At 45.9% G+C, this 17,166-nt stretch overlaps 2 protein-coding genes across 3 annotated transcripts in view; one reads left to right on the top strand and one right to left on the bottom strand.

The window, feature by feature from the left end:
- The window catches only part of LOC119163193 (dermonecrotic toxin SPH), a 54,974-nt gene extending 48,388 nt beyond the window's left edge, over positions 1–6,586 (top strand). For both annotated transcript variants that reach the window (XM_075873915.1, XM_075873916.1), the window contains 2 exons: positions 4,576–4,816; positions 6,381–6,586. In XM_075873915.1, coding sequence (XP_075730030.1) covers positions 4,576–4,816; positions 6,381–6,507 — 368 coding nt within the window. In that variant the 3' untranslated portion in view covers positions 6,508–6,586. The remainder of the gene's footprint in view (positions 1–4,575; positions 4,817–6,380) is intronic.
- Positions 6,587–16,067: 9,481 nt separating this feature from the next.
- The window catches only part of LOC119164735 (putative phospholipase B-like 2), a 36,153-nt gene continuing 35,054 nt past the window's right edge, over positions 16,068–17,166 (bottom strand). Inside the window, exon 12 of the mRNA XM_075873914.1 lies at positions 16,068–16,324. Within this exon, the coding sequence (XP_075730029.1) occupies positions 16,151–16,324 (174 nt within the window). The 3' untranslated portion in view covers positions 16,068–16,150. The remainder of the gene's footprint in view (positions 16,325–17,166) is intronic.

Genomic DNA, 17,166 nt, shown 5'->3' with positions numbered 1-17,166 from the left:
CGACATTGTTTTGTGTCATGGTGCACCTGCTGTTCTCATAACCGATCGCGTAGCAGTAATTACGGCAGAGTTATTGCGATAAGCCACCAAGCTGACTCACACCAACCGCCGGAAAACAACAGCTTATCATCCCCAAACGAACGGCTCGACGAAGAGGTTAAACAAAACACTGGCCGACATGCTATGTATGTTGATGTAGAGCACAAAACGTGGGATGAAATTTCATCCCACGTTTTGTGCTTTCATAACCCAAGGGCCCAAAACCCAAAACCCAAATAGGGCGTTTACTTTCATAACCCAAGGGCCAGAAACGTGTTCACGTTTCTGGCCCTTGGGTTATGAAAGTAAACGCCCTATTTTGTACCTGCGTACCTGTGTCTGTGACAATATTACCCTATGCAACATTCGCCTATAACACTGCGATGCAAGAGACAACACGGATGACGCCATTCCAACTTGTTTTTGGTCGGATGGTAACGACACCTTTAATTCAATGTCACCTATTGACGACACGTCCGAGAATGACTATGACATTTACGACTACATACAAAGAGCAGAAGAAGCCAGACTGCTGTCATTATACCGCATTCTTCAACAGCTAAAACCGACACGCACCGATACAATCTGCGAAGAAGGGACGGCCAGTGCGCACTAGGAGACAGATTATGGGTGTGGATTCCTGTACGAATACGTAGCCTATCAGAAAAACTGCTACACCACTATTTCTGTCCGTATAGAGTGCTCCGCCACTTCGGCTCGCTCAACTACGAAGTTATGCCAGAGGGACATGATTTTCATGACGATTGCGGCATCGCACGAAAACTGTGCATGTCGTCAGGATAAAACCGTATCACGAGAGGCGATGAAACATCGAGGACACAACGCTGTTTGACGTTAACTGCATCCACGACAAGATGTTGTGAATGACCGCCATGCGACCAGTTCGACACAAGCATGAAGACGATGCACTCTGGAAAGGGGGGCTGTGACACAACGTGACTTCAAGTTGCGCGCGTTAGCCGATGCTTGTGCCCTCCGGATGGTTTGCGACGCACTAGCCTGTGGGGCCAAGCTGCGCGCGACCCGTGTTGGAAAGAAAAGAAGAACGTAGAGGAAGAGGCAGAAGTGAATCCTCGAGACAGCTCGGAGGTTTTCGTTCCAGCTGTGTTGTTATTCTCGGGCACAAGTTCGCCCTGCCTACGTTAGTCTATTAAAAGTGTTCATTGAGCCGTGCGTTACAATATACATTAGAGTTTGAGAATTGGGGGCCCAAGAAACTGGGTCACCAAGCTGCGTTGCGTCGGTTGCTCTTGCGTTCGGAGGATCAGCAGAGTTTGAGCATTGGGTCAAACGCATGGGGCGCCACATGTGGCCAAATTAACAATTATGCGAGATGCGGGTCATATGCCACCGTGGCTCTCACTGCGTCTGTTTCGTCTCACTAGCAACCCAAAATGCCTTGGGAGCCCCCTCCAGTTTTTTTAATTTTTGGGCTTTGGGTCACCACGATGCAAGAGCCCAAGATTGGCTTGGGTTCTGCGCATGAAGCCTGGCACGTCGCAAGTTTCTTGGATCCCCAAGCTCTTTGGTGCTCAAGTTCTCAAACTCTTTATTGTCGATGGCATTGTCGCCACCACTCGTTGCGACGTTGCGCAGGAGAAAAACTGAGAAGTTTCTCTCCTGCGCAACGTCACACTGAGCTCTCCAGCAAAACTAACAAGTGGGACTCTTCGGTTTTCAGGCCTCTAGCAGCTCTCTGGCAGCCAGAGCTAGCCAGAGATTAGTCAGCTAGTTCCGGTCTGGACAGAAAATAATGTCGTCGTCACGTGTGTGGGGAACCATAGACAACCCGAAGCTGCCCGAAGATCGCAAAATCGAATGCTGGGATAGCCAGCGTAAACGTAAACAAACTCTACCGTCATGGCAGCAAACGAATTTGCGGTCCGTTTTATCTCGGCACTGAATACCTCAATTTGAGAAATATAGAGGCATTCTGGCGCTCTTCCTTCCTGAAAACGTGCATTGAGGAAAAATGGGGCAATTATCATCATCGTCATATTGCCGTGTTACTGTGGCACATGGTTTTAGTATTTCATCGCGCGGATATTAGATGCGAAGCAGCTATTTGATAAACCTGTGTAACGCTGTCCTGTATGTAAGAACCCCCTTGCCACAGGTGCTGTAGCGGTTCCAAGTAGATCAACTCGCAGCTGCGCATTGACGTCACTCTCTCCCTCACCCGCAGCGGCTGCAGGCTCCCGCACCCGCTCGCAACACACTTCGACCTCGCTTCACCCTCTTCACCACGCGCAACACTCGACCGCATATCAAGTTGAACTCTTTCGGCTCGTTTATCTGCGATCAAACTTAAAGGAAACCCAACCCGCCTCCCGAGTCCTTGCGTTTCAAACAAGCGTTCACTCGAATAAACGCTACACCTAGCTTCGCTTCAAACCGTTCTTCCGGCACCCGCGTCGACGCTACTTTGAACTGGGTCAACGCCGTGAGCACCGCTGCTGCTTCATATCCCATTAGGCTACCTTTCGGAGAGGTGGTTCATGATTTTTATGATGTGGTTAACTCAAGCTCAGTTACGTTTTAAATAAATGAGTGGCCTGGTAAAATCTTTGAAATAAAGTGACGAGTAAATTTAACGCACAATTGTGTATGGCTTGATAAGCCGACCTACATTTAACTCCGACGTCTTTCGCAGAGCAGGTGCCTGAGTTGTCATCGTCTTCTTTTTCGTCATCTGTATTTTGATTATGTTTTGGCGGCCCACTGGCATCAGTATCGAGTTCGTTTACTCTCGACTGCATCCAAATTAAAGGATCGCCCATGCAGCAGAATGGTGTCTTTCTGAAAAAATGCATTTGTTATAGAAGACTAGTGAAAAAAAGTTAAAACTGTCGCTGCTACGTAACACGCAGTGTTTCATGTACACCAAACTCCAGATACACCAAACTCTGAACGCTGTTGAGTTATTTTTGAACAAGCAAAAGATACCGATGTTCGTTCTTACATTGCCCAACATAACCACTGAACACCGCACAAGTAAGAGTGCGATGGGCCACCGATCGCACTGTGACCACTGCACTGCTGTGAATAAATTAGCAAGTGTGCAAGAATTCTGTATGTTGAGTTACACTGAAAAGTACGGTTAATTTATTGAAAAGAAAAAGTGAACAATTCAATCTGTCAAGTTTAACCCGTAAGGAAAGAACGCGGCACTTACTTCGCTTGCGGATCAAGTTGTCATTTTTATTCTTCTTCACCAGTGCATTTTATACTATACAACCCGCCAACTCCAAAAAATAGGAAGTTTACAGTACATGCGGATCTCTAGCAGAGGCATCGCATGTTTAAGTGCAGCGCAAATATACAGCAGAAAAGCCTATTTGAGAATATATACGCCCAAGCATTGACTTTGGCTATAGTACACCTTGGTGCGACATTTCCAAATGAATGCAAACTTATACACAAACGCAAAATCATTTTTCTCGTCACATGCAACCTTCGCGAACCGCACGGCAGCCTTTCGACCATACGAAGGAGCGTCGCGGTGCGGAGAAAAGAGCGGGTGACGCCCATCTCTGGAAGCACGCTCTATTCATGTGATTGGGATGGACAGAGAGAAACCAGCCACGTGCCCACCGTCTCAGAGGTCATGACCTATACATGAGGTGTGGCCAGTGAAGGGTTGTGCAGCGTGAGCAGTCGGTTTTTTCAATCAAGAAACTCACTAGCAGACGCTGCCTTGCTGCGTCGGCGTTGGGAGGCGAGAGAGAAGGAGAGAGTGGGGAAAGAGAGGGAACGAGCGTGCATTCAAGAGGGGGGGTGCAAACGCCGCACGGAAGGCTGACTAGAGGACAGAAGAGGGGGACGCGAGCATAGGGAAGCAGACGCGGCCTGCTTCGGCCCATCGAGGTGAGAGAGAAGAGGGGAAACGCATGTGCATTTAAGGTTGGTCACGCCGCACACCGGTTTGAGCTCGAACATAAGACACTCCGCATCTAAAACGTATCTCTGAAAGCGAAAAAAAAATAAGCAGATCCCATTCAATCTTTCAGTCAATGTCATGCAAAGGGGTAGGCGACTTGCTGTGAATGTCAATTTTTTGGTTGAGTCAATGTTATCAAGATTAAATTGCTTTGCATTTTTTTGTAGTTGCAGATATAATGCAGGAAGGCCTGAAGAAGGCCTGCACAGCATTTCTTTCATTATATGGGTGGGGTGGTGTTGGGGAGGAAGCACTTGTTGATGTCACAACTATTTGAGGGGATAAAGCTTACTTTCAGGAAAGTCCATAACAGACTAAGGAAAGCTTTGTGAAATGGGTTTTTCATTTGCGATTGTTGTTATTAAAGTTCAAATGCTACAAGTTGTTTTCTGTGCAGATACTTCTAACTTAGCTGAGATTTGAGTCCGAACAACTCGGTGAACATTCGCTTATGCCTTAAGGAAATGGTTGCAGATGTTCTGTTTGCAATCTCACTGCATGTTGCTTTCTCCACTACGAATCATCTTTTGCAATAGATCGCGCATAGACAAGCCCTCGAAACACTTTCTCCGCAGGCTTCGACATCAGTGGATACGAGTTGCTTAGCATCATCGCCGATACATACGAAGAGCTGGGCATCCGTGGACATCGCTGGCAGGGCGATGGCGCCATTAACTGCTTCATCGACGTTTACGGGGAAGCGCGCACGAAAGCAGTGACGTCACGTCGAACGGAAGCGAACACGACGGCTGACTACGTGGACAAGGCGTACGTGTGGACTGTTGACAATGCAAAGACCATGCGTCGATTTCTGAGGTACGCACTATTCACGGTTTTCAGGGACGCATATTTTGGAGAGGAGAGTTCCTTGCAAAGATGTGTCACGCAAGATACCTCTGAAAGGGAGAAACAAAACAAAACACGACAGACCCCGGTAAACAAGTCTGTAGAAGCGGCACTACAAACTGTTTTATGCGGACCACAAAATGTCGCCTAAATACTTTAAATTTACAACTTCGCGAACTGCAATGACACTTTATGTGTGGACTGTTTTTTTTTTTGTGTGTGTGTGTTCATTTTGACTCGCCATGCCCCGCCGCGGTGGTCTAGTGGCTAAGGTACTCGGCTGCTGACCCGCAGGTCGCGGGTTCGATTCCCGGCTGCGGCGGCTGCATTTCCGATGGAGGCGGAAATGTTGTAGGCCCGTGTACTCAGATTTGGGTGCACGTTAAAGAACCCCAGGTGGTCAAAATTTCCGGAGTCCTCCACTACGGCGTCTCTCATAATCAAATGGTGGTTTTGGGACGTTAAACCCCACAAATCAATCAATCATTTTGACTCGCCATGGTGGTTTAGTGACGAAGGCACTCGGCTACTGACCCGAAGTCGTGGAATCAAATCCCGGCCGCTGTGACCATATTTTCGACGGAGGCGAAAATGATTGAAGTTCATGTGCTTAGATTTCGTTGCACGTTCCAACACCAGATGGTTGATATTTCAGGAGCCCTCTACTACGGCATCTCTCATAATCATATGGTAGTTTTGGGACATTAAACACTAACAAATTATATTGATTCATTTTATTGGTATTAAATAATTTGTGGCTGAAAGACACTACCTCAAGGAAGGCCGAAACAGGAAGGAAAAGAAAGGCAGGGATGTTAACCAATCTAGAATGACCTGTAGCCTATAGTCTACTTGATTTTCACCAAATTAGCGATGAAGCTAAAAAAAGTTATTGAACATATTCTCATCAACCCAAGACTTAATTTGGAGTGCTCAGCACTCTGTTGCCATCAATATTTCAACACTGTTTTGATGCCGGGGTCCACCAAGACTTTACTGACGTATACCCGTCACGAATATGACGTTGTTAAATGATACAGAACCAGCATGTAAAGACATCAACTAGAAGAAAAAGAATTCAAAGTGTCTGAGATTTAGAAATCGAACCCACCACCCCTAGATTAGCGGCGACAAGATGCGCGCGCTTAGTCAACAGAGCTATTGGTGCATTTCAAACTCGGTATTTGAACGCGCCATATGTATCTCCCAGCCTTTCGGTATCCATTCGCGCTCTTCGTTTGTCGCGGCAGTACCGCCGCCTAACTATTTCGGTCAAACCACGTTTCACTTTCTTGGAGTGTACCAATACCTTTATTAGAGGAATTGACCACATTTGTTTTTCATTATATTGCACTGAGAGAATAGAGCGCATTGTGTTTTTGACGGAAGAGAATTTTCCGTTCGACAAAAAATTGATGTGCTTATGAATAGCCTAGAGTAATAACACCACTTACAGAGGCTAATGACTGATTTAGTGAAGCTATATTATGAGTTGTTATATTATTCAAACCTCCCTTACATTTACATTTTTCAGGCGCAATATTGATGGCATGATGACTAACGTGCCAACAACCCTCCTGAGTGTTCTCGAAGAAGGCGAATTCAAGTCGAAGTATAGGCTTGCCACCACCCAGGATAGTCCTTGGAAGCGCATTTTGTGAACACCCGCCGTATTTTTGCTCTTAGAAAACTGGAAGAGGGGCCGCATCTCCACCATAATAAATACCTGAAAAACTTGGACTACACCCGTCAATTTTGTTAGTTTTTTGCGAGGTTTACGTGCACGGTTGAGACATATTACCACAACGAAAAACACGACAAGCAACACAAAAATCCTGGCGATGACAACCAATATTTGCAACTGCTCAATGCCTATAAGTTACACCCACCATTTTTCTTTACTTTGCTCGCTACGTCATCCTTAATTTAAGCGGAACCCTCTTTGTAAGTCTCCAGGTTTCAGCTCTGTAGCTAAGTACCGGCAAGATACAGCTGTTATATACAGCTGTTCCCCTTGAGGAATAGTGGCAATGTGTCAGTCATGATTCAAGAGTGCTTGCCGAATGTGCTCCACCCCATTCTTATTCTTCTAGCTACTTCAATCTCGTGGTATGGCTTCGTGGTTATTACCTGCCCTAAGCAGACATAGTCTTTTACAACTTGAAGTGCCCTATTACCTATCTAGAAGCGCTGCTCTCTTCCGAGTTTGTTGTACATTACTATCATTTTCTGCAGATCAGTTTTGAGACCCACCTTTTTGCTCTCCTTGTCTAATTCTGTAATCATGAGTTCGCAAATGATAGGTGTAACCTTAAGAGACAAGAAGAGAGCAAAGTGGATTAAGCAACAAACGGGAGGTTAAGGATATCATAGTTGAAATCAAGAAGAGGAAATTGACATGAACCGGGCATGTAGTGCGCAGACAGGATAACCACTGGTCAATAAGGGTATCTAACTGGATTCCCGGAGAAGGCAAACGAGTTAGGGGGAGACAGAAGGTTAGGTGGGCAGATGAGATTAAGAAGTTTGTGGGTATAAATTGGCATCAGCAAGCACAGGACCAGGTTAACTTGCGGAACTTGAGAGAGGGCTTTGTCTAGCAATGCACGTAGTCAGGCTGATGATGATGATGCCTATAAGAAGGGTTCGATATGTGCATCATATGTAACTCATGCTCAAGCGAAATAACAACACACCTACACATCGCAGGCGGTTGTGAAAAAATCTTAACACGGGATCAAGCGATGCGACAGATGGCTCACCTATACAACAATCTCTTTTGGGCTTAGCGGCACAAGGAACGAATGGCAGTCGTTTCTTTTTACTGTATCCCGCTTTTTCCGTATTTAGAAAGACTTTTAGAATACGCCTGGTTTACTGGAAATATACAGCACTATCACAGAAGAAGCTGGAAGAGTGGCCTTTCTCAAGCACATTGTAAATGGGGATATTGTGGCGTGCGGTCGTTGTTTGACTCTCCTAAGAAGCTATGTTTCACGTGTAAACGCGATCGCTTCACGACTAATACAAGTATATTTGTGAAATCATCCCGACCTTAACACAAAAGCATATTATGCCATGGTGTGTCAAGACTTCAGTAATCTATTTCCATCCCGGTAATGACGTCTAAAAATGAACACGATCAGCGTCCATTTTTTAGTGTATCGATAGCACCATGTGTTATAGATAAAAGTGGCCAGCTGCGCATTAAACACGTGAGCCGACTGCGATCGCTATAAAGCTGGCATGTCTAAGCTGCACCCCGCTAACCCTTTTTCATTTGATTTTGCACTGTCGTACGGGCGCCACGATGTAGCAATAAAGGATTTGCTACGAATCTACGTTGGTCTCTGGGCTTTGGACGTAACATCTGGTGACGAGTTGCTTCGAAACTGCAGCGGCGTCGGCACAACAAACAAATGTTCTACCCTGTTGGAAATTCCTGGGGCTGTCGCTGCCACATAGCGAGCCACCAGAATAAAAAGGATGGCAGAGCCAGTGACGCATGTGGTGAGAAGAATTGGCCACATGGAGCCTTTTGACGACTCCTCAAGCGACTGGACTTCATACGACGAGCGGTTAACGTCGTTTCTTCACTTCAACAAAGTACCGGAAGCATACAAGGTTCACGCGTTTCTGAGCGTAATAGGCGTGAAGACTTACGCCCTACTCGAGTCACTTGTCGCCCCTGACCTTCCATCAAGCAAGTCGTCTGACACCTTTGAGAAATTGCTTGGTGACCAATTTGCGCCGAATCATTCAGTGATTGGGGAGAGAACCAAGTTTTATCGACAGTGTCAGCGCTAGAATGAATATATTGCCAATTTCGTCACGGAACTGCGTTGCCTGTCGAGTTCGTGCGAGTTCGGCAATTTCCTAGACGAGGCACTGAGGGGCAGATTCGTTTGTGGGTTACAAAGACAAGATATTCAACGATTGCTATTTGCTGGAGACAATAAGTTCACATTTCAAAATGCAGTTGAAAAAGCTTTAGCAATGGATACAGCAACAAAAAGTGCAGCAAAAGTTTATGGTTTAACGAGCGTATTCGACGTACACCATGTAATTGCCCAAAAGCCAGGGCAGAAAACAGTTGCAGTAAAAGAAGCCAGCGAGACGAAAACGTCAAACATGTGTGGCGGTGCGGCTCTTGTAAGCACGTGAGCGAGAACGGGAGATATGCGTACGCGACGTGTTTCGTATGTGGCAAGAAAGGGCATATTCAGTGTATATATCAGCCTGATAAGAGCGCAAAGTTATCTCACGCGTGAGCGCGCAGCATGAAAGGGCTCGAATGTGCCACAGAAGTGATTCTAAATGGCATGACGTGCTCGGCTAAATATGCCATAACTGTACGCCTACTGGTAAACAACACTCCACTTGAAATGAAATTGGATACTGGGGCAGCGATATCCGTAATTTCTCGCAGACAACAGCAACAATTGTTCCCTCTCTGAAGTTGAGCACGACAAAATTGCGTCTACGCACTTACGCAGGTTCATTAGTCGAACCAGCAAGAGTGGTTGAAGTTGTTGAAATGGCCGAAGTGTTCCATTACCCTTGTATGGCACTGAGCAGGGAGGACGGCCACTTCTCTGCCGAGAATGGCTACAGCAAATGCGGCTCGACTTTAACGCTGTATTTTCCTGCAACAATCTTTGCTCGGCACGGGAGCCGACCAACAAGGTAGCAAAAGTAGAGGTGAGCAAGCTTTTGCAAAAGTACAGTAGCCTTTTTAAAGAAGAATTGGGATGTGTCATTGAAAAGAAGGCAGAACCCTTTCTCAAAACGAACGCTCGTCCACAATTTTTGAAAGCGCGTAGTGTGCCTTTCACACTGGTCCTAGCAGTTAAAAAAGAGCTTGAAAAAACACAGTCACTGGTTGCGATCACACCATTACCCATTTGCGAGTATGCGACTCTGGTATTGCCTGTGGTAAAGAAAGACAGAAACATCCGCCTGTGTGGCGACTACAACACTACTGTTAACCCTATGCTAGACACTGATCGCTATCCTTTACCACAAGTTAAAGAAATTTTCCCTGCACGCAGTGGAGGAAGAGAAGTTCCTAAATTGACTTGAACTGGGCCTACCAACAGGTGGTGCTAGCGAAACTGGTACGTCGTCTTTTGGCAATAAACACTACGAAAGCACTGCCTGCCATAAACCGGCTACCTTTCGGCATGTCTTCGGCAGCTAGTATTTTTCAGCGAATAATGGACACTATGTTTGAAGATCGCAAAGGTGTTGCATGCTATTTGGACGATATCCTCGTGACCGGAAGGACTGCAGCCGAACACCTACAGAACTTGGAAGTAGTTTTAACTTGTTTGAAAAGCCGTAGAGTTCAACTAAGAGCTGGGAAATGCCCTGTTTTTTTAGAAGGAATTGACCTATACTTGGTGCGCAAGTTGAGTGCATATGGCATACGACGGACAAGGTTGATGCGATTGTGGTTTGCGCCAGCACCAGAGAACAAGCAACAACTTTGTTCCTTGCTCGAAGCTGTAAACTACTGCGGAAAATTTCTACCTCAGCTGGCTACAATGGCCCATCCCCCGTACAAACTGCTACGTGACGACCAAGTTTGGCCCTGGACCAGCGAATGTCAAATGGCCTTTGACGACATTTAAGCCTACTTTGGTGTCCACGGAGGTTCTGGATCACTATGATCCGCAAAGACCACTCCGAATAGCTTGCGATGCATCTCATTACGGGGAAGGCGCTGTGCTTTGTCATATTTTTGCTGATGGCACCGTCCGCCCTGTTGCACACTGTTCAAGGACTCTGTCCAATGCTGAGCAGAAGTGTAGCCAGATCGAGAAAGAAGCGTTAGCAATCATATTCGCCGTTAAAAAAGTTTCACTACTATATTTACGGGTGCCTGTTCACGATGATAATGTGTCACAAACCACTGCAGACTATTCTGGGCGCAAAGTCTGGCACACCAACTTTGGCAGCAGCAAGGCTTTTACGTTGGGCACTGGCTTTATCTGCCTACACGTACACATTGAAGTTTAGACCAACACATTAAAATCTAAAGGCTAACTACTGGTCGTGCTTTCAAGTTTATCACGACTTTTCTAATAATACAGAGGAAATGTTCTACTCATTACGCTTACAATCAATGCCAGTGACGCACAAAGACATTGCACGTGCAACCTCGCATGACCGACTTTTTTGCAGAGTACTCGGGCTCACAAGTACGGGTTGGCTTAACCTTACGGATGATGCGGACCTCAACCCTTTCTTCGACATGCGGACACAGCTTACCACACGCCAAGGCGGCCTCCTGTGAGGGATGCGTATATTTGCACCGGCAAAGCTGAGGTCTCTGGTTCTACAAGAACTTCATGATAGTCATCAAAGTGTCCCGCGATCCAAACAGCTATGTTTGGTGACCTTCAATGGACGCGGTTATGTTGAGTCTCACGTCAAAGAATGCAAACCTTGCAGCAGCAGCGCATTTCCTCTTCCCCCATAGCCATGGCCAACATCCCCTCTGAAACGAGTGCAATCGATTGTCGATTCCTTCCGGCATCAAATGTTTTTAGTTGTGGTGGATGCGCATTTATATCGCCAGAGGTGTGCGCCATGAAAAACACAACTAGCACGGCAACAATCGATCGTATTTGCTAAATGTTTGGCCACTTTGGTTATTCCACAACAATCGTGTCTGACAACGGCCCAGAGTTTAGGTATTATGAGTTCATGACGCTCTGCGAGAAATAGGAGCGCCTCATGTCACAAGCGTCTTATCACCCAAAATAGAATGGCTTGGCAGAACGTTTCGTTTGGTCCCTAAAGACCGCCATGAAGAAAGATTTGAATAGTGGAAGTCTGCAGGCCACCCTTGACAGCTTCTTGCTGGCATACCGGAATACACCCCATGCTACGACGAAACAAGCACTAGCTAACCTTATGTAAGGTCACCATCTTCGTTCCAAACTGGAAATTTTCAAGCTAGAATCAGAGAAGTTAGTTCGCCACCTGCTATTTATTCAGTCCAGCCAATGCAGTTTCAAAGCACGACAGTTTACGGTAGGCGACTGTGTTCTGGTTCGAAATTACAGGTGACCACTGAAATGGCTTCCGGGTACTGTGGTACGGCAAAACAGTCCGGTTTCGTATGCCGTCATGGTACACACCCCACGGCGCCTGCCTGTCTGGCATCGTCACCAAGATCAGTTTCTCTTGGGGGACATCTTCAAGGGTGAGGAGAACAAGTACACCTTCTGGGAGTTCTCAGATGCTTCTGCGTAGACGCCTACGGCAGCGCCTGCAGCCTCCTAGACAGCACTACCAGTACGCAGATATCCCGTAGGCAATCGACGAGCGCCAGACTGCTACACGCCATCTTAGTAACTGTAGCTCCCCACAATTTAAGCGGGAGGAAATGTAATGTATGCGATAGCACCACGTGTTGTAGATAAAAGCGGCCAGCCAAGCTGCCCAGTAACCACGCGACCCGACTGCGATCAGTAGAAAGCTGGCACATTTCTACTGCACCCCGCTCACTCTTTTTCATTTACTTTTGCACCGTCATGCGGGTGACACGATGTAGCAATAAGGGGTTTGCTACGATTCTACGCTTGTCTTCGGGCTTTGGAGGAAACAATCGGCAAAGAAAGAAAGAAATTTCCGCCAACAGTAGTGAAACACGCGACCTCTCGGCTCGCCACAACAGATGTCAGGTACGTTATCGACTGCACCACAACTACACTCTTTGGAGGCTTTCCAAACGCGCCTTTTATAACAACTGTAAGGACTGACTACGTTCATTGTCGCCTTCATCTGCGCATACCAACTGTTCTAATCATCATGACCGTTTGTCAGACGTCATGCCTTTGCCTCGCCCGACTGCATTAACTTCGAAAACAAGATCGGTAATGTTCCTGGTAAGACAATAAATGTTTGCTTTTGCTTCTGCACAATCACGCGCTCGAGTAGGCAATGCAAAAGGGGTGAAAAGGTCTGTGTCGCGCTGCTAACCACGATAGAGGATTACATTCCTGGCCCGAGCAGTCGCGATCTGACCGGTGTGAAAAGCAAAAGCACGCTTCTGATTGGATACAACACTCATTGGCGCATAATAATGTAACTTTGAGAAGCAAGACACCATATTTACATTGTTAGGTTGAGCTGCTTATGGGTGATTCCTGTGAAAGATATGAAGGTTTATTCTCCTGTTGGGTTATTTGTATTGAAGGAATACACGTATGTATGGACATTGCATACGCTGGTTTGGCAAGAGCCGCGCTCGCTTGCATTATCGATTCGTGCAAAATACATCGTGTGCACTCGCCCTAAAATACCACAGCTGCAGCTGTTGCGTCTGTTTTTTTCGTGTATTCGTTCACTCAACACGTTGTTCAATTTCATTTCGCTCTCGCAATAATTTTGTAGCTTCATTCCACCGGAATTATTAGGTCATATGCAGAAATTCTCATTTCTGTCAGGTTCTATCTTCGTGCAGAATCTTGGCAATGGTGCTGTCCCACTCATACTACCAGTTCAGATAGCCAGCTCTTGAATTATTTTTCTTGCAGCTGACTACCCGTACATGGACATGACGTACGGTACCAGTGGTTGCCTCATCGAGGTGATGGTTGTTTAAATATTACTTGGGCCACGTCGCTGACTGCGCCATTGATAATGTTCATTTCAACTTCCAGGCGTTTGTGTTGAAATCGGTTGCTATGAGTGGTGTGCCCATGTGAAGCGAACATTCCTGCTTGTGACGCAGTGCTGGATCACCGCAGCATTTGACGCAAATCAGGGTATACGGCTACACAATCCCTGGCAACTTTGCAGATGAAACATGTATATATATTATCCTAGAAAATAGACATATATGAAAAACCTTTCCGCGAACGTTCTGGATGGCCGTAAAATTTTGTTTTTCAATCCAAATATGTGAAGCTTGGTCTTATGACATCCAGATTCATGTAAGAGAAAGCTCAATTCTTTCAAATATGTCAATCATTTGCAGATGCAGGCGCAACTTTCACGGTATTCCGCAATGTATTTAGGTAATTAGACACATCCTGATATCATTTGTGATATTTCGGAAAACATATGTTCCTGACTCGGAGTCTATGGCTAGTTGTAATCACGTTAGCAACAATTAGCATACTTTCCTGCAGCACCGATTTCATAGTGTACGTAACATAAACAACAATTTTCACAGTAAATATGCCATTTGGACCGGAGTCTGTTTATCCTAAGCTAAATATGCGAACTTTTTACAGCCTCGATTACTTTCACTGGTTATGAAACCTTTCACTCTGTATCTGAAGACATTTGCGTCACACAATTGAGGAGTAATCACTAACGTATCGCTTAGGTGCGGGTACGTGGGGACGCAGAAAAAGGGGACAAGCGGCGGCGGAGAAGGTGAGTCCTTGCCATGGCGTCATGTCGCAATGACCACAGTGACGCCAGTGTCAGTTCTCGGGACTAATAAGTGGCGGGTGTGTGGGGTACAACTTTCTTACCCAACCACCACTTTCCTCTCCCATTGTTCTTGTTAGGCAAGTGTGGCCTGTGCCTGGAATAGGCGAAGTTATGCATCATGACCGTGATTTTTGCGATTAGGTCATGCTACCCGTCAATGCTACAGTACGTCCCATTCAGCGAAGTTTCGATAGGTGAAGTCGCAGAGCTTCACTCAGCTGGCGTGCGCTAGTCTATCTAAGTGGAACTCTGCCACGCATGCCCATCTCACATGGTTGTAAGAATGATCTCCACAATGGGAAAAATCACGGCTTGTCGTTTCATTCAAATCTCGCTGTGGCGTTCAACAACACATTAACATATCGTTTATTGGCTACCTTAGCTCAAATTCTGCGTCCAAGCAGCGAGAATCCTCTGGCTGTTGCACCACATTCTCAGACTACATTCCCACATTTACCTATACTGCAGCTACCACACGGGGTTAATTATTCCTTGATCATGCACGTCAGTTACCGGGATGGAGACGTATCACTGAGGGTCAACTCGAGCGCATTCACGCTGAATGGTGCTATAGCTGCCAAACTATTTTAGACAATGTGCAAGATCTTTTCAATGCACCGCAAAGATTCAACTATTTCTGTAAGGTTTACTTCCGTGTTTTACTGATTCCCATGATGGAGGAATCAACCATGTTTTTCACTCAAAGTGATTTGCACTGCTTCAATTGAAGCTGTGGGAACCTTTCTGCAGTTCAGCTGGTTTCGCAATGCCTCTGTGATCCGCGCACGTCGAACCGGGCGGCGATGTCATGGGGTTATATAAACGTGTGAAGGCATGTGCTGTGACGCTGTTTCGTGATGAGGACATTTTTCATCACTTCTATTGTTTGAACGCTACAAATGCCAGAAAACTTCACGTTTGATGAGACATCTGAAGTTTTCGTCTTAATAAAAATTAGATTCTCAGATCTCTGGCTCTTCGGCGGCTACGTGGAGCGGTAGTTTTTTGTGATGTGTATCGTAATACTATAAACTCACAAAGTTGCATTCGTTAAGGGCTATTGGAGGTGACAGGCAAGATGCAACTGAAAGGCATGGGGTTCGGCCTATAATTGGTATGGATCCATAACTAGTGTAGGCGCTAAAGGCACGTACGTAAGACGAACGAAGGACAAACACAAGCGCTAATTTCTACTAAAACATTATTGGAAGAGAACACCAAATAAATTATTGTAGCCTCCAGAAAAAGTGTGAAAACAAGGCAAGAATAAAAGAACAATTGAAAAAGATCACGCTATCACTCTGCAGAGTTCAATCGTGCCAACACGTGCCCAGAGCGTATGCGTCGGCACGGGTCTAAGACATCACACCGAGAGCGTTTGCACGAGTTCCAAGGCGCACATCTTGTGACTATTTCATGCACACACTTCAAAATGTGCAGTTCCTTGCTTGTCAAGGGAATCTAAGGAGTACTAACCACAACTAAATAACTCTTCTTCATCTCAGTGATCTCAATAATTATTCTAGAGTTAATTTCCGAGTCTCGATATAACCCCATGGTGTTGTTGAAAAAAAGTTCGCACCCACAATCTCGACAGCGACGCGTGAGATCTCCATTCGTTTCTTTGCGCTCCTTATTGCGATGTCCACTCAGACACACATTGATACAGCGACCGGTCTGACCTACCAAGACACGGCCACAGGAAAGCGGAATTCTGAGGCCGTGTCTATGTAGGGCAGACGGATTCAGACAGAGTCATGACAGCTGGTAATCGCTGCGAACACTAGGAACGTTTTCCTAGTCATCAGAGATATCGACTGTTTATTTATTTTGATTAGTACGACCACACTACGTGCAGGATCCCCAGACATTCTCCACGGGACCGAATTGCCACCGATCCGGATGCCCGACGTGGCTGTCGTTGAAACCACTTGTGCTCCACTTAAAAGCAGGCAGCGAGTAATCGGTAGGCCCACTGATTGCGACGAACTGCAAACTTTTGAACTTGTCATACGTCGTAAACTGAAATGTAAACAGAAAACTGGGGTGAGTTCTAATTGCTAGGGCCTATTCTATATTGCTTGCCATAACATGGCTCATGCATGCCCTTGTGGTCTTTAACAGTGTTCGAATAAAAAAAAAGTTTTGTCGTCGTTCTGTTCTCGCACTATAGCTATCGTCATGTCATACCAGCTGGCCCAAACTGCCACACTTCTAATATCAGCGTTTTTCAGTGAGTCGGAAGTGTGCCTCCACATTGTACGAAAATGAATGATGGAGTCAGAATAAATCAATTTTTTAGCATGCCTGTGTAAAAAACATGACCTTTTTGTGTGTATCATATCATACTATTTTACAGTTAATTGCACAACTGGAAGAACCTTCCTTGCAGTCTATACCATAGAAAATCTAAGTTCTGAAATCTCCTAATAGATCTAGGGACTCGCCATGGAGCAGGCACACACATGATGATGATCATACGACATGACCATGATGAAGATATATGAATAAGTGGGCAATTTCGATTGTAGTCATGCAAGATGAATCAAAACTGCATCATAAACGCCGACAGCGTTATACTTCCTCCTCCGAAGCCCGAGCTTTGTTTTTGTAGCTGTGCGCTTTGGAACTTCTTGACTCGATGTCTAGCAGCGATCAATCACTCCACTTGTTGCAGTAGGAGCTGCACAAGCCCAGAATTTTCTATATAAAGTGATCTACTTTAAGTTAAAAAGCTCGTCCCCCTGTAAGGAACGTATCAAGGAAAGAAAGAATCATTAACTATTACGATACCTCCTATGGTGAATTCTAAGTGCGCCTTCGTGTCCAGGCCACACCGAACAGTGTTTGATGGTTTGGCTCTC

This window comes from Rhipicephalus microplus, chromosome 9 (assembly GCF_043290135.1).
Source record: "Rhipicephalus microplus isolate Deutch F79 chromosome 9, USDA_Rmic, whole genome shotgun sequence".
NCBI classification, from domain to species: domain Eukaryota; kingdom Metazoa; phylum Arthropoda; class Arachnida; order Ixodida; family Ixodidae; genus Rhipicephalus; species Rhipicephalus microplus.
This window is presented reverse-complemented; position numbering and strand designations above follow the sequence as displayed.